The 24,082-nt window shown below is 38.7% G+C and overlaps 1 protein-coding gene across 11 annotated transcripts in view; it reads right to left on the bottom strand.

The window, feature by feature from the left end:
• Positions 1-345: 345 nt before the first annotated feature.
• cadpsa (Ca2+-dependent activator protein for secretion a) overlaps positions 346-24,082 on the bottom strand; it is an 89,673-nt gene continuing 65,936 nt past the window's right edge. For 10 of the 11 annotated variants that reach the window (XM_017304802.1, XM_017304804.1, XM_017304807.1 and 7 more), the window contains 2 exons: positions 5,398-5,502; positions 346-4,949 (listed from right to left, as the gene is read on the bottom strand). In XM_017304802.1, coding sequence (XP_017160291.1) covers positions 4,776-4,949; positions 5,398-5,502 — 279 coding nt within the window. In that variant the 3' untranslated portion in view covers positions 346-4,775. The remainder of the gene's footprint in view (positions 4,950-5,397; positions 5,503-24,082) is intronic. The other variant, XM_017304803.1, reaches the window with a different exon arrangement.

Genomic DNA, 24,082 nt, shown 5'->3' with positions numbered 1-24,082 from the left:
CATGTTATGATATTATTTCCTTATCAAAATCATAGCTGGAGTGTTGCTTTGATTCTTCTCCCATGGCAACCAATCAGCTTCGCAAAACACCTGGATTTATTCACATGATATAAATCCATACTAATTTATTTTCATAATATTCTAAAGTCTGCAATGGACTGGCGACCTGTACAGGGTGTAACCCCGCCTCTCGGAAATAAATGGATAGATGGATATTCTAACTTTATCCTCATAATTGTATTTCTTATTTTTCCTTAGTGTGGCCCTAATACTCCGTCATAGAAGATGCACTTATTGCTCTTTTCTTTTCAAAAAAAGTAAAATAATTGAGCTGACAGCCGTTTCCACATTTTATTTACCTTTTATTTAAATGTTCTCGGAAATAATGGGCACTTCGAGAAGGCCAAACCCAAGTTTCCAGTGATTTCAACACATGAAGCAAAATCACTTTGAGGCGTGGACACCAGCTACATGCAGTACTTTTACACAGGATGACACAAAGCTCAAGAAGAACATGGTTAGAAAACAGCTGATATGAGGAAACTACTGGCAAAACTTCACTTACAATAATCCAATACAAGGCGTGGAAGCCACGTCGTACACCCTGGAACGAAGCAAAGGGCATGTAGAAAAATGTACATCAGAAATGGGAACTACTTCAATCATGTAAAAGGTATTTTATATGAAATAAGACATTTGCTTTCAAATGATAAATGTGAAAAAATTGAATACATTAATGTAATAAAAACAAGATTCCAATCATATTACCTTGCTAACATATCCATTTAATAAAAAAAGACAGGAGAAGGAGGGAAACAGAACACAGACGCAATCATCTCCAAGGTTTAACGATTTCTGACAAAAGGCAGCTTATTTTTAATCAATGTTATCTGTAAATTTATAGGGAGATTTATTATATTCCTGCCTGTTTTGCAGTGGTGATATCGACATCACAAGAGCAAAGTTTAGAGTTAGAATACTAATTGAGAAAAATGCTATTAAACCATGGATCTGTGCCCGGAACAAACCCACTGTTGGCCACAGGTTTAAGCAGAGGTTGTCACATGTTCTTACAAGAACAAATTTAAAAACCTGCGGACCTAACTTAGTATTTCACAGCGTCTATATGAAGGTATATTTGGCACAAAGTATTTGTGTCTTGTAACTGTGAAGTTGAAGTTTTGTATCTTTTCTTTTAAAAACATCACTCAAAGAATATAATTTGTATACTTGTACTTAATAATGTAAAGGCTGTTGTGTATTTTCCAGACACATAGTGCCAGTTTATAACACAATCAAGAATCTTCCGTTGATGTAAAAATGCTGCATATTTGTCAAATGTGACGTCAAAGATAATAGCATTTGTCATTTAAAATTGGGCCTCTGTCTCTTTAAGACAGTCTCTCTCCTGCTCTTTCTGACACTCAGCCTTTAGGAAGTCATCGCAACAAGGCTCCTTTATTAACCCTTTAATAATGTTTTTAATGGTGATGTTCTGAGAAGCAACTTTTATGAGCTCAGTAGAGGCGGCGCTCCACCTGGTGTTTGCTAATTGCTGCTGGCTAGTCTGAAGGAGCTGAGTGGGGGAGAGCTCTGTGAGGCCGAAGTTTAGAAACTGCAGGTCTGAAGAGAAGATTTTACATAACGTTGCCTTTTTGAAAGAGATGTTTTCTATTTGTGAAAGACTGAAAAAAACATACAATTACAAAACTCCTACAGGATTTTTCTCTCTAACTTTAACTTCACAGCTACAAGGAACAAATACGTCCGAACCAAATATACAACTGAACATCTAATGGAAACAGACTTTAAAAAAAGTGTGTTTTTATGAAGTTGAATTTATTTCATCTGTGCAGGCTCCAGATTGATTTCCCATAACCTAAATTTTGTAACTTCAACAAAGGAATTGATTTCACCAACTTTTAACCACAGAAGTTTGTAATTAAATGAAAGTCAGGCTAACATCAAAAAGCTCAACGTTTCACACATTAATCAACCATCATCATCACCTAAATCATTTTATAATAAAAGAAAAACATTTTAACTATCCCAACCCCTCGCTTAAAGTAGACCAGAAACGTTTTCTATGATGAAACTAGAATTTACTTTATCAAATACAGTTGGAACTAAATATTTACATCTAAAATAAAAAAAAATAATAATAATTTTTTCCTCACTGAAGCTGAATCGGACCAATCCTTTTTTATTTTTGGATAGTTGAGGCTCCGGTACTTTGACCTACTTTGTATATCCTGTGGACCACATGGATTCTGCACACACTGTGGACGGTTGAGATTTCATAGTCAAGCTTACCGACCGCTTATGTTCTTCCTGACTAATTCCTTCAAGTCCCACAATCCGAATGGATACTAATAAGTTTGATGATCTAGTTGGGCGCTGAGCCCCGTTTCTCCTCCACCAGGGCAGCCAAAGCACACTGTAATGGCAATCTACCTGCTTGGTGTCCTGGTCGCTCTCTCAACCTCATCAGTTCAGGGTTGTATACAAAACGATTCAATGTGAAAACGCTTTCCTGCAGTTTGCTGTGCTACACCGGACATCCACTTTGAGTCGGCATTCAGTCTGCCTTAAGAACGCCTGGTTGATGTTCCCCTAATGTAAGTATGTGGGGGTCTTTAGAATTACCAAAATGATATTTATCTGCTAAATGCCTAAACTTTATCAGGATATATTTTTAGAGATTTTTGCAACTTAGAAGTTTACATATGTTAGCCCAGTATCATTGATATTTGTCTTTTAAACTTCACGACTTGAGTCAAACCTTTTGGGTTTCCCACAGGGACACTTGTGGATGTATTTTAAGGCCACACCTGAATCACACGGCTTTCACCTTTGATCCGATAGGAAAGTAAAAAGAAATCAGCCAAGATGTCAAGAAGAAAACTGTGTAATTGCACCGGTCTGGTTCATCCTTAGGAACAATTTCTAGATGCTTGAAGGTGTCGCGTTCATCTGTTCAGACAATTAATTACATGCAAGTATAGACATGATGGGAATGTCCAGCCATCATACAGATCAGGAAGGAGACGGGTTCTGTGTCCCAGAGATGGATGTCTTTTGGACCAAAATGTGCAGATTGACCCCAGAAGAAAAGCCAAAGACAACAAAGAGTTTTTTGGTGCGGCCGTCACAAAGACCCAATCTCAGTCCTGCGGAGAATTTGTGAGACGGCTTACAAACCTGGTAGAGTTATGCTTTTCTATCAGGCAGAATGAACCAGAACTCTTTCAAATTAGTGTGGAAGGAGTCCTAAAAGATTTGGCCCAATTCATACAGATTCCAGACAAATGTCTTTGATTTTGATCAGATATAACTAAACTTCTAAATTAAAAAAAAGTTACAAAACAATATTTGAAAAATGTTATTGCTGAGCTTTCTGGCATTTAGCAAATACAAATACTTTTTGTAATTCTAACCGACCCAAAACAAGAGAGGTTTGGTCCGATTTGGCTGCAAACAGTGAGAAACAATGTGTATGTCTTTTTTTATTTGCTGTATGTAAATTTCTAGTTTAAACTGTAACTAGACACATCACTAAATGAACATGGTTGGGAAATTTCAAGAAATTTGGCTGAAAGAACTTTAAATACGAATAGATTCAAGTTTGGTTCTTAAAAAGTCAAGATCACAATATACGTTTTTGGCTGTATGACAATGTCACAAAAATTGACATAAATGTCAAAGAAAAGCACAGTAAAAGGAAGGAGATGGGTTCTGTGTCCCAGATTCTTTTTTAAACTTGGTATCGCTCATTTTGTTGACGTTTTTCCAAATCTTGCTAGGGGGACAGATGTCTGATAAACATAAATGATAGCAAGAGAACAGTTTTCTCTCACCTCTGGGTGTTTTTGTCACAATTTGATCTAAGAGCTGAATACTGTCAATTCATTTTCTGGATTATTCACACTCATCAGTAGTTGGATGAGTAATCCAACCACAACCCTTAATAATGTTTTGATATTTGTTGCTTTCAAAGTTAGGAAGGATCTGAATGTGTGTGAGACCTATGGTCAGGTCTACCATCTAAGTTACTCATTTCTTTTTTGTGTGTGTCTCCTCTGGAGTTACTTTAACCAATATAACATTTTCTGGAGTGAACTAGCTGTTGTTTATGAGCTGTTACACTTAGTCCTGATGGTTTCTATGGTTTGGGGGCCTCATCTGAGACGGCAAATGTTCACATCAAATGAAGCAAATATAGCAGAGATTCGGGTCTGAGAGTCAATCAGGTAAGTTACCAGTGAAAGCGACGAGTCTTTACGACCTCTAAATCAACATTTTTAGCACTGTGTCATGCTTTCCATTACTGATAATAGGTGCCATGACAACTGCCGAGCCATTTACTTCAGGGATGAATATCAATTATCAGTTGTTTTTTTTAAAGACACCAATCACTTGTTCGTGGATTGCTATTAAGGGGTTTTCAAGTTTCAGTAGCAGAAACAGGTGAAAAGGACTTCATATTTCATCAGCTGCTTTGTGTTTCAGAGACCGATGAAAGGTTGGCCAGCATAGTGAGAGATGATGCACTGTTTATATTTTGATAACAGTTTTAGATCAGCACAAAGCGTTCTCATTTTGTAATAACTTTTACAGAAACGTTTTTTAATTGACCATTAGAATGTGACATTTAGTAAAAAAAAAAAAAATGCAGACTGACTGGACAATCTGTTCTGAACTCAAGAAAAGACAACTTGGGGTTACTGGAATGTTCCATACCATTTTGACATTCTGGTAGCAACTGGATCTTTGATCTAGTCATCATTATCATCTTCATCGCTGTCTCTCATTGTAATGCCTTGCATCCCTCCTTCCCTCACCGAAGCTGTAGCTTCTTCTAAGGTCAGTCGATTTCTTACGGTCTCATACATCTTACAGTTCAATGTTGAGTCCAGAACTCCCTGGAGACGGAAATCACGGTACTTTTTCTGTCACAAAGAACAACAGACAGTAAAGACACTGATGAAATTATATTTTTGAAACTTTTTCCTTTGTCACAAATAGGACATTCTTACTTTGAGTAAAAGAAAAAAAAAAAAGATTTAGTTCTTCTACAAAAAAAAAAAAAACAACTAGTGATTAATGTCGACAGGCTGCTGCACAATCAAAGAGCTGACTTGTGTGGGGGTGAAATTTGGGAAGTTTCCATCAGCAGTCGGATGCAGGAGACATTTGGTGTGTTATGTAGGCCCATAATTGTAGGACGGCTTAAAATGTTGTTTTTATTATGGTGATATTATTATTTAGAAAAAAAGTGAATATTAATTTATGCTTTAATTTTTGTTTCATACCTGAATATTCTCATGAATATTCACATAATCATGTGATTAGTTTACAAAATTGTCATGTATTCAGACATTGGTGCATCGCTCTCACTTTGACAATCCTGATGAGTATCTTCAGTTGGTAGACATGCAGCTGCAGGTCCATACGGTCAGTCAGCCATGTTCCAATGAGATTCATACTGCTGGTGTACCATTGCTGGAGCAAAGACACAGAAAAACAGAGAGCAGAATGGAATCTTCACATGATGTACGCAGCAAAATACAAAACGTGACGGACAAAGGAGTATTGATATATCTGTGTTAAGTCTGACGTGATTAAACAAAAGCACTGAAGATGGTTCTAAGGTCTGCTCTATCTGTTCATTATTATTAATTACTGTCAGTAAGCGATTTGTTTGATATTGTAGGGTTAAACATTCTTGAAAATTAATGAATATTTAACAATGTTAAGCAGAGACAAAGTCCTTACATTTTAGTGGAGTCAAAGTGAGGATGGTAAAATGTCTGTTAACTACAGCCTCTTCAACCATTTTCATGCAAACATGCTGCATCCTCAAAACTATACATTTTGATCATCAATCCAGATCCCTTCTTTGACTCAGTTATGATTTTTGGCAATCGAATGCCAAACACAAATCCTGCGTAGACTTAGACAGAATGTCAACAAGTTATGAGGGACATTTAAATTTGCTTGGTATGCTGGAAAAGAAACCTGTGGAGTGCGCAGATGAAACAACATTTTTGAAGTTTAAAGGAAAAAGCTAAATTTATGACAACAGGCCTTTATGTGGGATTTGTTCGTAAACCACTTCCAAACCAAACCACTTTAAGCTCAAAATGTCATGAGCTTAAATACACAAGTCATATTGAAACATAGAGTAAACAAGCTAATGTTATTCTTTTGTTACTTATAAGAATTACTGTCATTTACATCTTTAAAATATCAGAATTTGCACTAACTTTATATTTTAGTCCAATTGATTGGGTAATTTTTAAATATTAAATGCCTGATAATTTCATTAGTTACTCAGTACCTGTGTCGCCTTTTCACCAAAAACCCTTTTTTAGTCTTACTTGAGTCATTCATTGGACGGTTACCTTTCCCTTTTACTTGAGTAAATTTCTGTTGAAGAAGTGCTTCTCTTACTCGAGTACAATTTCTGTACTCTGCCCACCTCTGAAAGTAGGATAATGCAGTGTTAAAACAGTCAGGGTTTAAAAAATGTCTAGAATAAATGTACCATGTTATTTTCCTGCTCTATAAAAGCCATCGAGTTTTCAAACATAAAAATGTCATTGATTTTAAAGACATACTGTGCTGGGGACTCAGGATCAGGAAAATAAAACCTAAGTGGGACAACTCTTCTGGCAAGACATGCGTCAAAGATTTTGTCCTAATAAAGAGACCGTGAAGCACGTAGTGAGTACGGTTATGTATGCAAAAAAAAGAAAGAGAAAAAGAAATGGCTAAAGTTGAAGAGACGCGGTAGTACAGTCCCTCATAGTTGGTCTTCACAAGACTTCACAGGTCTTCAGGATTCTGTGGCAGAAACATTTTTAATCACACACAAGCCATAGCTAGAATCTTACTGTATACCTGGAAATGAACTGATGATGCCTACATGGAGGTCAGGCTTGCTTAAAGGACCATAAGAGAGAACTGCTATGATGAAGCAGTGCCGGGGTGAATCAGTGAAGTGACCTGGTGCCAGCAGCCTCCTATCTGTCACTGTGTGCCTGTGAAGGCTTCAGCGTGGCAGCAGGCCTGTGATCGCGCCCCGAGCACAACCCCCTGCTGAGAGGCCAGGCCTGGAGTGACTGATCCACTGACTGGCTGCTCTCCCTCTTCCCGTTACCCACTCCTCCTTCCCTGCTTTTTCTGTAGATTTTTGCACCTTGCCACGCAGCTCCCATCTGCAGCCATTTTTTACAGCAGCCATTTTGTGCTCGTGGTTTTCAGCGTTTTGTATTTTACATGGAAGCGGGCCTCTTTTTTCCAAACAATCTCAAGCAAATGTTACGTTAGATTTAATGTGTCGCTTTTCAATCGGTTCTATCTGCAGTCTGCAGAATGGAAGATGTCTTAGACATTGGCCATAGATGTACATTTTGTTTTTCCTTTTCTACGAGTAGTTTCTCTTAGAATGAAAGTATAAAATGTCTAATTAATCAGTGAAGTAATCACATCTCAAATGTGTGTGTTTCAGAAGAAATATTTTAGAATTATGTCATTTTCACACACAAACACAAACACACACAAACACACATACATAAGTATCTCCTGGATCTTTCACTGACGGATGCCCTATCCCTTTTAAGTGTATCAACTTTTTTCTTGCATTTGATATAATTTAACATTTTGTATAATTAAACATTTTGGTGTCAGGGAGAAATTTCAAAATATTTGTCTCCATAACCAAAACTGCCAACACAGAGAGAAAAAAACTGACACAGAAACACATGAATGATTCTTTCAGAGATGAATTTGATTTCTAGATTAATTTGCTATGATGTCATACCTTCATTTATGATTTTGTCACAGTTTAGCTGGTTCGTGCTATAGTAATAGTTTGATGGATTTAAGAATTGGCCCAAGTTGTTATTTTACATTTCACACTAAAGATTATTTGATATTTTTTTTTATATATAAAATTGTTTGTGTTACGTGATAATCTAAAGCCAACTTTCTTCACATGTGGAAGCTAGACTTTCCTAAACTGTTCTTAATAGACAGTCAAGCCCCCCGCAACTACATACATTTGTATACATGTACATACAATAAATAAAAATAATATGAACAATGGGATGACATTAAGAAATAAAGATATTCACATGGGGGCAGAGAAATTATCTGATGTTGTATTAAACAGGCCTCATGAAGATCAGCAGGGGGCTAGCACTTCCTGTCAGCCAAAACAAGCGTAATATGGCTCTGAATAAATAATGCCATAACCCGACAGGGATCAAATCTGTGACATTCTAACAAGCTCCATCTGAGGGAAGCTTCCATGCGTCTTCAGCCGCGTTCTCTGTGTGTGCATTTGTGTGTTTTGACACTTCACAACATTGTGATGAAACCCTACCTATACACAGGCGAGATACATGCCGTTGCAACACCCACACACACGCGCACCCACGCACGCATGCACGCACACATGCATGCACGCACGCACGGAGTATGTCTTTCTATTTTCACAAGGACTTTGCATTGACATCCATTCATGTTTCCTTCATTTCTATAGCCTAACCCTGACCTTTATCCTAAATCTAACCACTACCAGTACATGCCTAATGCTAAACCCAACCTAAGTTCAATTCACACTTTAGTAATAAAAACATAACCCCTAACCCAAAAACAGCACTTCTTTTTTATGACGACTCCATAAGGAGCAGTTGGTCCTCATAATGTAGTATTAGCATCATAAATGGGCCTTACAAGGTGAGAAATGACAGAGCACGCATACACACACACACTGTCACATACACAAATCTACATCTGCTAGTCCATCCCCCTTAGAGTGAGAGCTGGGAAAGCGACCTCCTGCCCCCATCTGACACCAGCTCATAGCTCCTACTGAAACCCCAAGATGCAGCCACACACCGAAACCTCACTTGTTTTCACACCCAAATCTTCACACAGCACTTTAGTCTTGGGGAAAGGGGGAGGGATCATGATGCAAAAAAAAAAAAAAAAAAGATACACCTCTCCATCTTCCTCCCCACATCCCTCTAATCTCTTTTAGATGGCCTGATGTCAGTCCTAACAGGATAACAGGAAGTCTGCAGATTATTAGATCAATATGACAACCAAAGTTAATCAGAGATCCAATGTGCCCATGTGTTTGGTGGGCACACATACGTTAGTGCTCCAAGTGTGCTTTCAAGTACTCTGCTGATGGCTTCAGTCAGGGGTAAATATAGTTTGCAGCGTAAGCAGTGGCCTCTTGAGTTAAATTACTGCGCATCTGGAACATTTTCACTTTATCTTACAGCCTTATTTCAAATTGTTTTAAATTAATCTCGCTCCTCAAAATTATTTTGCACAGATACCCCAAATGTTGTTGTGGAAAATGTATTTTGATGTATGCAACTTTATAAAAAAAAAAAGAAAATCATGGAATTGTAAACATTCACAGCCTTCGCCAAGAAACTCAAAATTGAGACGTTGCTAATCATCCTTGAGGAGCTTCCATAGCTTAAATGTCGTCCACTTGTGGTAAATTCAGTTGCTTGGACTTTGGTTGGAAAAGCACAAGCCCGACTATATGAGCTCCCATGGTGGACAGTACCGTCAAACACCAAGCATGAAGTCAAAGGATTGTCTGTAGACCTCTGAGACAGGACTGTCCTGAGTCACAGGGTGAGAATCCAGAGCTCAGTGGCCTACATTGTTGGTCAATGGAAGAAGTTATAAACCATCAAGACTCTTCCCAGCCATCTGAACTGAGTGTTTGGCAGGGAAGAGCCTTAGGGGGGTGCCCAAGAACCATCTCTACAGTTGAGAACGGTGGTGGCAGCATCATGCTACTGGGATAATTTACAGTGGCAGGAATTGGCAGACTGATCTGGATAGAAGGAAAGATGAATGCAGACATCCTGGATGAAAACCAGCTCCAGATGACTCTGTACCTCAGACTTGTAGCATTTACGCAGATGAAATGCAACAGATTAATACATTTTCTACAAAATACTAAATGCAACTGGTCGTGCAAACCAATGGATTTATTTACTTATTCCCAGTTCATTGTAATGAACAAACATCTAGAAATGTTTCAATGCTTCTGTAGACAGCAGAAACGGGCAGTTGTAAAAAGAATGCAAACAAAACTATCATTAAGAAATACAGATACAGAGACACCAATATTTTTTTCTCTTAAAAGCAGAGCACTGATTAGAAACAGATAGAGGGATGCTGACAGCTTTAGAAACTCTCTTAAGTGAAACACAACTGTGCAGGATATTGATCTACTGTATCCTCTATGCCCAATTATATAATTATATTCAGTTAATTAAAATATGCATTTCCATGAGGCTCATTTGTGAGATTAAAAGTACATTCTGAAAATCATAACCATTAATCAGGTACTAACGACAAACCCACATTTTAAATGTTGTGTTTTCATTGGCTGTAAACAGAAAAGCCTGGCAATAAACAGGAACAAAAGCTACGACATCATCAGCCTGAGGGTGATTAATCTGAAATGATCCATTTCACGTAGTGAATTACTGAAACAAACTTTTCAACAAAATCCATTGATAATGACTGTCCATATATGTTGATAAATGTAAATGGATGACGCGCAAGAAGAAACAAACATTTAATCTCTTGTTGAACACAAAAATGACCTCATTCAGTTTAAAAGCTAGTATGAATAGACTAACAGGTGTAAAAAAAAAAAACCTACTTTCCTTGTCTAAATAAAATGAATGCTAAATAGGGCTGGCATTTCATTCTACCATCCACCGCGAACGCTTCTAACACAGATTACTCTTAAACGTGTTAAAACAGACCATGAAATGGCCTTTAAAGACATGCACACACACTTACAGAATCTCATAAAAGGCAAGTGATTTGTTTGGTCAGAGGCTCTCCTTTGTGGGGCTACTATGGAGCTTTTGTGTTGTGAAAGCCAGGAATGTTAGCGGTAAGGAGGGGCCTCACTGCAGGGAGCACAGAGGGATTACAACCAACCTGGGACTCTACCTCTTTCTGCCTCTGCTAATCATGTGTGTCTGTTTATGTGTTTAGTTATTTTAGGACCTCATTTGAAACTTTCCTGAGTAAAAAAAAAAATCACTGAATCTATGGAGTGCACAGTTGTATAAGGATTTATGAGAAGCTCCAAGATGAGCAAACATTATTTGGTGTAAATTAGGGCCAGTGCACTATTCTTATAAAGGGAACAGGGGAAGTTTTAATTAAGTATACTGGAGCTGAACATGCAAGATTATGTCTTTATTTGGCCAAAATGAGCTAATTATGTTTACTTCTGTTCAAATGCAGACAGCATAAATAATTTAAAACATCTTGTTCTTTTTTTTTTGGTTTGATTTTTGTGTATTAAGTAATTCCACTTCCATTTATGGATCAAAAATTTCAGGGGGACCTGACCTTATCAACTTATTTTAAGAGTAACTGTGTGTGTTTGGAGTCCAGCCTAGCATTTCATGGTCATACAGCCTGTAGTCCAGCTGATGATGTCTGGACTCAAGGCTGAACAATACTGGAAAAATCATCCACCCTTGAGTGATAGAGGACACGAGTAACCAGTAAATGGTTTCCATATAAAGATAAATAATTTAAAGTACCTGAAGACACAATGTCTTGAAATCAAAAAGTTGTGGGTTCACTTCCAACCTGTTGATGTGTCCCTGAGCAAAGACGTTATCGTCACACAAATCAGTGTGTGGATACTTGGAAATGCAGCTGGGCCAATGTGATCAATGTAAAAGGAACGTAGAGCCATTTTATAGCACAATAAAGTGATTATGTTACCTTCAGTTGCTATGAAAATGCTGTAAATATCAAAGACAAAGGAAGTTTGACTTTGCATTGTAGCTTTATTTGACATCTTTCCAACACTTCAATGCTGTCCATTGATCCCGTTTTCTACCATTCTTTGGAGCTCAGTAGACACACAGCTCCACCAGGTGTTTGTCAATTGCTGCTGCCACTAGTCTGATGGAACTGTGTGAGGGAGATGTGGGAAAGGGGTGCTCAATGGGGGTGGGTACACAGGCTGCACATTGTATGAGCCATGGGAGTTTCAAAGATTTCTCAAACATCAATGAATGAGCCAAAGCAACACTCCGAGTCGATTTAGCATAATACCCACCCCTTTAAAAATTCAAACAGCAAGCATACTGTAATATGTGTTATTGGCGGAAGCCATCTTAGCACCATCACAGAAGCTAACGTCTACAGTCTTCTGTGTACATCCAATCAGCACCAAAGTAAATGAATGTCGCTCTTCGATTGGCTACTCTGCAAACATCAGCCTGAATAGTCAAGTAGCAGCATGTCAAGTTGCATTCAAATATTTTATGCCTCCAGCCAAGGAGGACAGAACCTGCAGGAGGCTGGTATAACTATTTGATTGACACTGTACTGACTTAACTCACTTTGATCCCAGCAGTAGGAAGAGGAGTTTCAGGAAGGAAATTATGTGATGTCATGGGGATCTTAAAACACACAATAGATAGATCAATATGTCAATAAATAACACAAGATTATACATAATGACCTCATAAACTGACGATATTCAACAGAGTACCTGTAGAAGTGCATTACGACACTGTATTAGTCACTATGATGCTCGTTTTTCAAGCGCTGCACTTCAAAATGATCGACAAATGTATACTGTTCATATCAACATTGTTTCACCAACTTAGCCATATCGTATTCTTTTTAAAGAACAGTTATTCTGTAGATTTTAATAAATCAATTTTAATGTAGAGATCTATCTATAAACAGAGTCTAAAAAAGGGTGACTATTTCTGTTTGTTTCTATTAATTTAACTGCACCAATGTCAAATGTTTTGAAGTTAGCAAGTTACCATCAAGTTCTTTTTCTGGGTGAGTCAGTGTGCGTTTCGTCATTGACAAACTAAAGCAGAATATGTTTCGGGTGTGTTTGTGTTTCAGCCTCTATGAGAGAGTACAGCAAAGAGGAAGAGAGAGAGAGTGGGAGAAAGAGAGCAAGAGAGACAGAGAGAGAGCATGTCCTGCTGAGACCCAGCTGTGTCTGCAATTAGCAGGAGGCATGGAATGATGATTGCTGGTGCGGCAATGCTAATGCCAAGTGACAGGCTTCCTTGTGAAGGAGAGGGGAAGGCTGCTGAGTCCCACAAAGCAACACTGTTTTTTTCTTTGGCACTTTCACTACACACATGCTAACACCAGTGTACACACACAACCCCATGTAGAGTCACACACAGATAAAAGAAAAAAAACATAATAGTTATTAAGGTTAGTGAGGGAGGAGGCTTAAATATGGACAAAGATGTTGTGTAACGCTACCCATGCTGCCTTACAGCCTCCATTGCTTTCTAGTCCGAAGTACCTGCTCACAAGTAAGAGTTCGTTGATGATGTACATCTACTATAGCTTTTTGCAACGATCTACAAGCCATCAGCCAGGCCCCCTCTGACCTTAACAACACCAACAGGCTCTTGTCTCTCCAGGTATGTTCAGCAGAACCAATCTTGACCCCCGGAGAACAGAGCTCTGCGTAGAAGTTGAAAAGGACTCTGGACTGGGCACTGGGCGATATTCTTATTCTACACTAGCGGTCCTCAATGTGGGCGGTACCGCCCCCGGGGGAGTGTTCAGAGGACGGCAGGGGGCGCTGGCGGAAATTTTTACAAAAGGGGCGCTGGGATTTCTTTGGGGGACGTTTACACATAAACTTTACACCTTAAATGCACAACAATACCAGTTTAGACTTTGAGCAACTTGGTAAAACTGTATTTTGTAACATTAAATCATACTTGGCTGCAACGTTATCGATGGCAGCTCTTCTTCTATTCAGTGTTTGTAGCTTCTTGGCACAGCTTCGTTCTCCTGCTACTGGTAGCTTCACCACATCAGTTCAGCGTTACACTGGCTGATGACGTTGCTGTGATTCACTTTGTCTGGTATTTTTGTACATATGTTTTGGCAGTTCTGTGATTATGTCAAAACAGCAACTTATATTAAAAAGTGTTTTATTTCCGTTTGAAAGCTGCCCGCTTCCATGGAAGGACAACAGAAAATCGCTCTTATAAACATGTAATTACTAAAATCACGATACCCTGACTTTGTGTCCCTCCATTCTTTAAATAAAGAATGGAGGCATTTCTTTATTTAAATAAAGAAATCCCTCCACGGGTGATACCACAATAGAGGGCGTTCATTTTATAGCGTTAACACCGGTGCTGTAAGTGGTCCGGTATGAAACGAGTGTGATAGAACAACACAGCACTTTTAAATTTCAATAATCAGAATACCGAAATTGTTTCCGTTGTTTTAAAAGRTTTATGTCAGTCTGCCTTTTCCCCATCGATACGCTTTCCGACCGCCCTGCACCTTAGGGGGTTAAAAAATAAAAAAAACGACGCGCACATTGCCCAAAACTCTGAAACAGGAGAAGCGGGACATAAAACGGAGCGACGAACTGGATGTGAATTATGGCATAAAAACAGAGAATCTGACACTGAATAGTGAAAATTCAACACATGATGTGAAACATAACGATTAGGCGGCGCAGCAAGTGATGAGTGAAGATCACTGATGGTGATCTTTCCTGTTGCTAGATAAAATAAATCTAGCAACAGGAAAGAAACTAAAGTGGACATAGCAATAAACCAAGAGAGGATAAAACTAATCAAATGAAACTAAATGGAAATTAATGAAGAACAAAATGCAAAAATGAACTAAGAAACTAAAGTAAATACAGAGGAATAAACTTGTATGGCAAGACATTTTCAGCAATAATTAATACCGAGGACTGTATGGCAAGAATAAACAGACACTATTTCCAGATAAAAGGTAAAATAATATTGTTGAAGTGCAATGGGTTTGTTGAGACCACATCTACTACTGAGAATAAATATATCTTACACACCATAACAGTATATAACTGATCACTTATTTATGTTTTTAATTAGATTTTATATATTTATTTCTTCTCGCCCGGAACGTTAGCTGGAGATAGGCACCAGCACCCCTCCTGACCCCACTGAGGGACAAGGGTGTAAGAAAATGGATGGATGGATGGATATTTATTTCTTCATTTATTGGAACTGCAGAGCATTTCTCTGAATCTATGAGAGACTTTTTGCATTAGAGTCGTTGAATATATTGTAAAACTAACATCTGGAACATACTATTAAAATGTTCGTCACGCTTAGCAGTCAGTTATGGACGATGGATTTAAAATTGAGTCACTACGTTGAATAAAACATACAAACGCAGCATGTGCTCTGAAAGAGTCGAACCTTCCTAACTCATATTTACTTCTTTACCATGTTAGACAATTGGTATGATGCGTTTGAGATTGTTAAAGTTTTAACAGTAGAATCGTACCTTGTGGACAAACGACTCATTTGGCTCTTATTTTAACAAGTAAAGTTGTAAAATACTTTTACACAAACTCCTGTTGGACATTATAGGAATAACAATTTTGGTTTTTTAATTAAATACTTAAAATATTTACATTTCCTGGCTGAAGAGTGATAAAAATATTAGTGTTGGGCTCAGTGTACTCAAAGCTCTTGGTCAGCTCTTGCCCTTTATATCAAAAGCACAATCAAAACTGATAATTTATTGCTGTTTGAGCACAGTTGAATGGCAACAAAATGGGCTTTGTGGGCATCGCGTCCATGCAGCTGGCTGGAGGAGCGCTGAGGGGAAAAAGGATGGCCGGCCACCTCAGAAACGGCATCGTAGGAGAAAAGTAAATGTTTATCTCAGATCCGAGTTTCATTTCAGGCTGGCAATCTGGGTCTCTTTCAGAACTCTACCTGCAAGTGTCAGTTCAACGGGCAAGTGAGACTCAATAAAGAGCAACTTTATAAAAACACGGTGCCTTGAAGAATGAATGGCTGTATATCGGGGCAATGGGTGGTTGGGTTGAGGGGCCATGTTGTGAGGAACTAAACAGTTGGAATTACGGTCAGCAACCAGTCATTGAGTAAATATACAATGAGCTACAGAAAAGCTCTGTGGTTGACAATAAAAGGGAAAAAAAGCTGCCAGCTTCAGGCCCTGAGAAAAGTGAGCCATTCTACTTACAAAAAGCCGCTTAGGGGTGGATTGAGGAAAGAAAAAAGAAGGCTAAAACACTTGTGGGCTCAGGGAACTCTATAGGGGGAGTGAAAATGGAATAAGCCAGCAAGCACTTGAGGGCCCCGCCGAGAACCTGAATGGGATAGAGGGGTGTAGTGACCGAGGGGGGTCTGGGGAAGGTGAATGGCCTTCTTTTTGGGTCCAATTTGTCTCTTTTCACCCCACTCGCCCTGCTCCGGCTCTGACAGATGTACAAAGAAGGAGCGGCGCTGGGCCACTCATCCACATACACCCATGAGCAGCTGTCACTTTTGTCAGACAAGTTAATCAAACAAATGCCACCGTACCACCCTTTTTAATAAGGCAGAGGGAAGAGGAATGGAGGGGAACTGTGAAAGGGTGATAGAGACCGTAGAGATGACATGTGTGTCTTCGATCAATTCATCTCGCCTGCCCGCATCAATAAATGAGTGGGAGCGCGACAAAGGATAAGTTGCCATTAAACTTGTATTTTCCTCCTCTCGGGATGATCAAGGTTTTAGTGTTCTTAGCCGCTTCCTCACAGCAGCGCAGATCTGGGAATACTAGCGGAGGATTTAGCTGCACCCCCCACCCCTAAAGAAAAACGACGGCAGAAAACAAAATGCATTCTCTCAGTAATTACAAAACACACTAAGCTGCTTAGAGACTTCATTAAATGGAAGTGAAACCTTTTGTGATTGTTTTGAATAGTCACATACAGTCGAACAGCTGGATATGTTTTCTTTGTTGTTGTAAACTCAGCCTATAACACATTTTTTCAGGTGTTTGGTGATGTAATCTCGTTACAGTAATAATTTTAATAGGAAACAATTAATTAATCGCAGGCGGGAAAAACTAAACAAAAAAAGTCATTCTGTTCAGGTCTAAAATTTAAGAACACTTTGATTCATTCCTGCATTTCGTAAAGCTAAATGGTTAAATCTTAAGCCATACACAGTTACTGAAATGGAGATAATTTTGTTTCCATATCCAGATGTTTAGTATTTGTGGATTCACTCATTCAAAGAGTTTCACGTAAAATTTAACGCCAAATTATTCATGGGAAAGTTAAAGTAATGCAGCTGGAAAAGGTGAAATACTACATACTACTGGCCGGCGTTTGCAAAGCAGCCAATCCTGGCGCGTCATTCATTTTTCTTGCAGATGATTGGCTAAACCCCAGGAGAAGAAATGAGGGAGAGTACACATAAGCTTCTGTAGTATTTACAAGACCCTTTTTCATCGTAAATATTTATTCATATTAACATATATTTGGTGTTTGAATTAATAAAATAGGAAGTTCTAAGTGTATTTGAGGAGCCTCAAGTATTCACAGATTTTAACTATTTGCAGGTTGTTGTTCCTAACCCCTGGGGTCCACGGTCACTTTTCTGGACAGGGACATTAATCTCAAAGAAAAATCAGTTTTATAGCAGAATATCCAAGGTCTTGGAACTAGCTTGCATCTGTGACATTCAAAATCATCATCATCATCGTTTCAACAACATGCCAATTAAAGTCAAAAACATAACAAATAAACAGAGAACGGCACATTGCAGAAGCAAATAAAGAGAAGTTATAAAAAGTTATAATCCAGATTAAAACTCATGATGTTCCACCTATTATTAGTCAAAGGCAGTTATAAGCAAATGAGTTCTTAGCCTTCATTTAAAGCAACTCAGCATTTTTGCATTTTTCTGGAAGTTTGTTGCAGATTAAAGGAGCATGAGAACTGAATTTTGCTTCTCCATGAAAAAAATGGTTGAAGCCATCAGACGAGTGGATTAGCTGAAACTTCAGAGTAAGTTGTTTATTCTGGGGATGAAGAGTAGACTAGAACCAGAAGACCTAAAGAGGTCTAGAAGGTTGATTCAACAACAACAGATAATTGATGTATTTTGGTGCTAAGGCGTTCAGTGATTTATAAACTAGTAAACAGTATTTTAAAGTCTATTCTCTGAGCTACAGGCAGCCAGTGGAAAGACTGTGAGAAAGTTAAATAAAGTACAGAAAACAACATATGTGCTTTTTGTGTTCATCATGAACAAAATGAAATAAAAAGAAATATATAGCTTTTAAGATTTAAGAATTATAATTCTGTGGTGGCACTTTATTTGGGCTGTGCATAAGACTGACATGACACTGTCATAAACATGACATACATAACATGTTATGAAAATGAAGGAGGTTTCTGACTGTTGTCATGAAGTGTCATTCGGTAAATAATGACACTTTTAATTCAAAGTTGACACTTTTAATGGACTTTTAAAACAACTTTTAGTGCAACTTTGCCTTATCGCTGAGATAAGGGTGTCCAATGACGTGATCTGTATTTACAAACACGAGTGAAGTCAAGTGATGTGACCCAACATCAGTTTTATAAAATTGTTCTCTTTGCTGTTAGCTGGCAGTTCAGAAGACAGTGAAGCGGTGAAGTGTCCCCGGACAGCCAAGTGACGGCAGCCGACTGTCTGCTGGCATTCTGTGCCACACCACCCAGTAATTATCAACCCCCCACCCCGACCCCGGCACAACCAGAGCAGCGGCAGAAACGACAACCTTTAATTGTCCCATCTGAAACTTGATCTGACCCCTTCTGCTCCGTGGCACGCATCGAGTCGGCGAACGCAGCGAGACAAGCGGGAGCATCAGCAACCGAAAGTGATTTAACGCACAAGTGCAATTTTGCCACACTTGCGAGTCTGATAACCATCCAAGGTCAACGGAAATACTTCAAATCAATCAATGAGCCGCACTCCTAATCCTCTCTGGGCAAAGACAGATTAAGTGTATAATTGACCGATGTAATCCCAGTATCTGCAGCTCCAGGGGGCGGGAGGCAAAGGGGAGGGGGGGGGAGGGACGAGGTGGCTCAAAGATTTACTGGCCAACAGCCTCATCTGTGTATTCCTCATTCTTAACTTGCTTTTTTTCCCCTCTGCATTTCCCCTACCTGCTTGGCTTGCACACTGAGATGATTGCAAGGGGTGGAGGAGGGAGGGGTATCAGTTTTACAGCTGTGGTGTATCAGTGTGAGGCTGGATTTGGCTCAGACTAAACGTAGAGCTTTTTTTTTTTTTTAATCAGCGATCCCCAGTCTGTGCAATGCTAAATTCCCCCCCACCCCACCACCCCCATCAATTTAAGTACATCTGCTTTAATCTGAGCCTCTGGCGACCGTTTTGAGAGCAAGTGAGGGTGCAGCAGACAAAAACAAAATAAATGTTTTGCCTATTCTTTTGACACATGTAAATGAGTTATAGACACACACATCTTTAGAGAATTATTGCAAGTCATCGTTATTATAAACCTTTGAATAGTAGCCAAAAAGTCACAGTATTGATAATTAGATCAAAGAAAGAAATTACCATAAGAAATCAAAATTCTTCCAAAGCCTGACTAACATTATTTTTCTCTACAATGAAAAACTGCAGTAAAACAAATAAAGGTTGCAAACTGTACATGTTTCGGGCATCTGCTTCAATATTAAGACATCTAGAATGTCACACAAATTGTTTAGCACTTTATCAAGTCCGAAGACTCCAACGCGCTTCACACTACATTCAGTTATTCACCAATTCTTTCACACGCTGATGGTGATGAGCTACATTGTAGCCACAGCTGTAGGCAGACTGACTACAGCAGTTTCGAACCAGCAACCCACCAGTTCCAGGACAAATCCAGGACTTCCTGCTCTGCTGCTGAATGAGCTCCATCCTCTGTCACTGATAACATGGTATTGTTGCAAAGTATTTTTATTTCTGACCAAATCAAGCTAGCGTGCTCTTACGGATTCGACATGTGAAGTTAAGCAGGTTTCAACTTCAAAAGCTTTAGAAAAAGAGATAACTTTTTCTAAAGTTATCTTACACTCTTGTGTAAAATGATACTTTACACAAGAGTGTAAAGTATCATTTTAAAATGTGATCAATATATTTGTCCTCTCTTTTTGTTAATCAGTGGATGAAAGCTGTTCAGTTCAGAGACAAAATTCCTCAAAAAAAAAAAAGACCTTGGGATATGATAGATCGCAAAGAAAACAACTTCATAGCAGCTAAGGGGATTTCAGAGGCGCATTTAGGGTTTAATCATTGTGCCTCACACACCTGTTTTCAGTGCAATCTCACAAAACTGCAAAATATATAGTGGAATGATTGGATTAACACATTTCTAAGCTGCCGATGAAAGGATGAGTCATTCTTGGACATCTCTCTCTCTTTTTATCACTCTATCTCTTTCAAAACACGTCCACACACACACGAATACACACCCCTACACACACACACACACGCACACGCACACACACACACACGCACACACCCACACACGCACACACACCCACACACACACACACACATCATTGTACTTCTATGCAGAATTCCACTCATTTTAGTAACTGCATTTATGACTAACCACCCAAATATTTTTCTCAGCCCTAACCATTACCAGTCTATTTCTAACTCCATCAAAGCTTAATTCATACCTTAACTCTAAATCTAACTAGTGGAGCACAGCAGAACTGCAAAATAAAGTGAGGACTGGGAAAAAGTCCTCACTTTACACAAATGACCTCCTGTTGTTGGTAAATGTATGAAAACGGTCCCCTATACGTGGTATATACAAGTACACACACTCACATGCACACCTACCCCCACTCACGAACAAATAACACACAATCAGACACACACACTTCCCCAAAAACTTGTTTTAAAAAAATTTCCTCCGATGTGCCCCTCCTTCACTCTGGAATCTCTGAGAGAATATTTAAGGTCAATATGCCTGCATCCCTACACATGCTGCTTTGAAAAGATTCAGTCTTACACCCGTCAGCCTGATGGGAGCACTGACACATAAACTGGCACTAATAGGTTCTTTTACAATAATCACCTTTCTGTGGCTGACACTGAATGCATGACAAAAGCCTAAATAAAGTGACACACAGTATAGACAATGGCAGCCACACATGGTTAGAGTTAATTAAATTGACCTAGAGTCTTATAATCCACCCCCCATTCCCACCAATAAAATGAGTCTTACAAATACTCACTTTATATGAAGTGCATTAACAATGTTTCGTCTGACATCTGTTTATCTTAAAAAATGTTTCTTAAAGAAAACGTATTTTGATGAAAAATTAAGTAAAGGCCATATTTCTTTTTTTGTATTGTTTTTTTACAATCCAAAAAAATGGCTGGTTTTGCACCAAAATCCAGTTTGTGTAGTTTGGTTGGTGGGGAACATCCATCCGGCGTTAGTCGCAGCTCTTTTCCTCGCAGTACCTGGTTTAACTTTCTCTGTTTGCCTGCTGCGACTCAAAATGTTTTTGTTTTATTTTCAAATTTGACAGTGTTTCTGAAGTTAGGTAGGACTTTGTCACCAGCGCAGAATGTTCAGCAAACATTAATACCATCATCTTTAGCTGACACAAACTCAAAACAGTGATGGCTTGTCCAGCGAAAAGCACGATCTGTTTCCCCCCTCCGTTGTTGTGTGTGGTTGTGTTGCTAAATGCTTCGTACAAATTTTACAGAATGGAGGTGTGATGCAGTGCAAACGTGGTGTGCAAATCGGGGGTTGGCCCTAATTTACACTGCTTGCATCTGCGGTTCACCACAGAACGGACTACACAATAACAACCCGTTATGGTCAATGAGAGCATTTAGTATCTGCGCCAACATCCAGCAAAATTATTCCCAATAGACGTGAGTTATGCTGATAATGTGATGTGTGACGCCACTCAACACGACACAAGAAGACTGAAAATATATCAGTTTACAAAGAAAGATGACGAAAATAGAAATGGACAGTGACTTGTTTAAGTAACTTTAATTTGATTACTGGTTTGGAAATAGTAATAGTAGTCATATTAGAGCAATGCGTTGCCAGCATCGCTGATCCTCAGTGTCTGAGCTCCATTCTTAAACTTTTAGTTTTATGGAAACATGAAAGTTTTGCAGAGCCGAGTGTGACGACACACAGAAAACAAGTCTGATTTAGTAGGAATGAGTGAAGTAAACGGCTCTTTGAGGACTTACTGTCTTGATTTGATTAGAAATATAATCTCTTTTGAATGGCGCCCTCTTATTCTGCACCACGGCTTTAAAAACTCTAATCTTGTCAGTCAGTGACAAGATGAGTATTCTGCTGGGTAAAAACAGATCCATTCTTGAAAAGTCAGTATGGATTGTAAAATGTTGAGCAAAAACTGTTTTCTGAGCATGTTATTGTTTTTTTTTTAAACCTTTGGGCAACGACGGCTCAGGAGGTAGGTGTTCGTTTGGTTAGTGAAAAAAAGAAAAAAATACAAAGGGAGGGAATGAGTTCCCTTATAGAGCAAGGATTAGTGGGAGCCCATGTTGACCCTATTTTAAAGATACCCAAACAGACAGAAAACTGCTGAAAGTGATGCCATGTGATGGTAGATGTTAATGCTCATTTGTTGCAACTTATCCACATTTGAGATGGAGAGATATTAAGAAGTCATGTCTTTTATGTCTCTTATTATGTACTTCTCTCTTATAAGCTGAATATCTCTCTAATACATCCTATAAAGGAGTGGAGTATTTAGACCACAGCCATTTTCAACTGGACATTTTCCCATGTGGAAAACCTGAGCAGCAAATTACACATTGCTGATGTTCAGAAACAGAGTTTTACTGCATCCTAAGCTGTCACACTGTCCCCACTGGGAAGGCACAGATTCTTAGTGCGTCCTAACAATGAACTAAGACTTGGTGCAATTCTCCAAGTAAAAACATTCAGTCACTCAATATATAAGAATGAATACTTAGCTACAAATGAAAATGATAATTATAATCATAGTGATAGTCAAACCTTTACCATATATATTATATATTGCTTCCATAAATGTTTAGATTAAGACTGGGTCGACTTTCCTGATCCCAACTTGGTTTTTACTATATTGCTGAATTTAAAAGCTGATCAATCTTAGTGGATTTTGGTCATCATTTGACAAACATTAAATATTTTGAAGACAGTTAAAGATGTTAAAGTGTTGAATAAAAAAAAAGTATGATGACATTTAAAAGTAAAGACTTATTTTAATATTGATATTTTAGTGAACAACTTGACTGTCATGTAATATGTAGATATAACATAACCACCACGGTATGAAAGATTATATACATGTTCTGGCATTTAGTTTAGATTAAATTAGATTCAATTTAATTCACCTTTGTTGTCATTACATATGTATAAGTACAGAGTGATGAAACCAAAAATGCTTTTACCTGTACGAGAAATGCTTTTAGCAGTCATTTAACAGGCTTATAAAAGCCCACATGACTTGACTTAAATGCTAATCTGATATTGTTCCTGCCATGTTGAACCAAACAGAAGGAAAAAGGGAAGAAAAAGAAAAACATCTGAAAAAAGAATGGATTGTAAAAAAGCACAACAGGGCCGCAGAGAGCGGTTGCTGACACCTTCACACGCCTCTTTGGTGCTGAGGGAAGAACTGATCTGGAATGACAACAAAGAAACTAAAGCGAACACAAATTTCAGCAGCAGTCTTCTAGGTGAGGGGAAAAAAAGGCTACATGGCAAGACAGCGGTCAAGTGTCAGACACCTCTCCATCAACAACAGTCACACAAACAGGGACTGAGACAAAATGAGAAAGGCACAAACCTAAGGCCTAAATTCAACACAGCGGTACACATGGAAAGAGGCAGGCCGATGAACATACAGTTTGAGAAGAGCTGCAGGGAAGCTCAGCCTTCACAGGAACTAGTTTCAATGTTAGCACACACTAACTAAAGCTGAATTCTGTTTTGTGCATGGTTCTCTACATAAAACCGCTGAGTTAAGGTTCACATGTTCCAACATGAACATTTTGATGAAACATTATTTCTTGCAGTCAGAAGAGGTCAATACACGGAAGTACTGCTTGATTTCAGATGTTTGGCTGTCATGGCTAATAGTTTCTGTCTTTTCAAACTCCCCCTGAAGGGAGTCGCCACAGACCCA

The sequence above is a fragment of the Poecilia reticulata genome, linkage group LG5 (assembly GCF_000633615.1).
Source record: "Poecilia reticulata strain Guanapo linkage group LG5, Guppy_female_1.0+MT, whole genome shotgun sequence".
In the NCBI taxonomy this organism is placed as follows: domain Eukaryota; kingdom Metazoa; phylum Chordata; class Actinopteri; order Cyprinodontiformes; family Poeciliidae; genus Poecilia; species Poecilia reticulata.
Note: the sequence above shows the minus strand (reverse complement) of the source record. Positions and strands in the feature narration are given on the sequence as shown.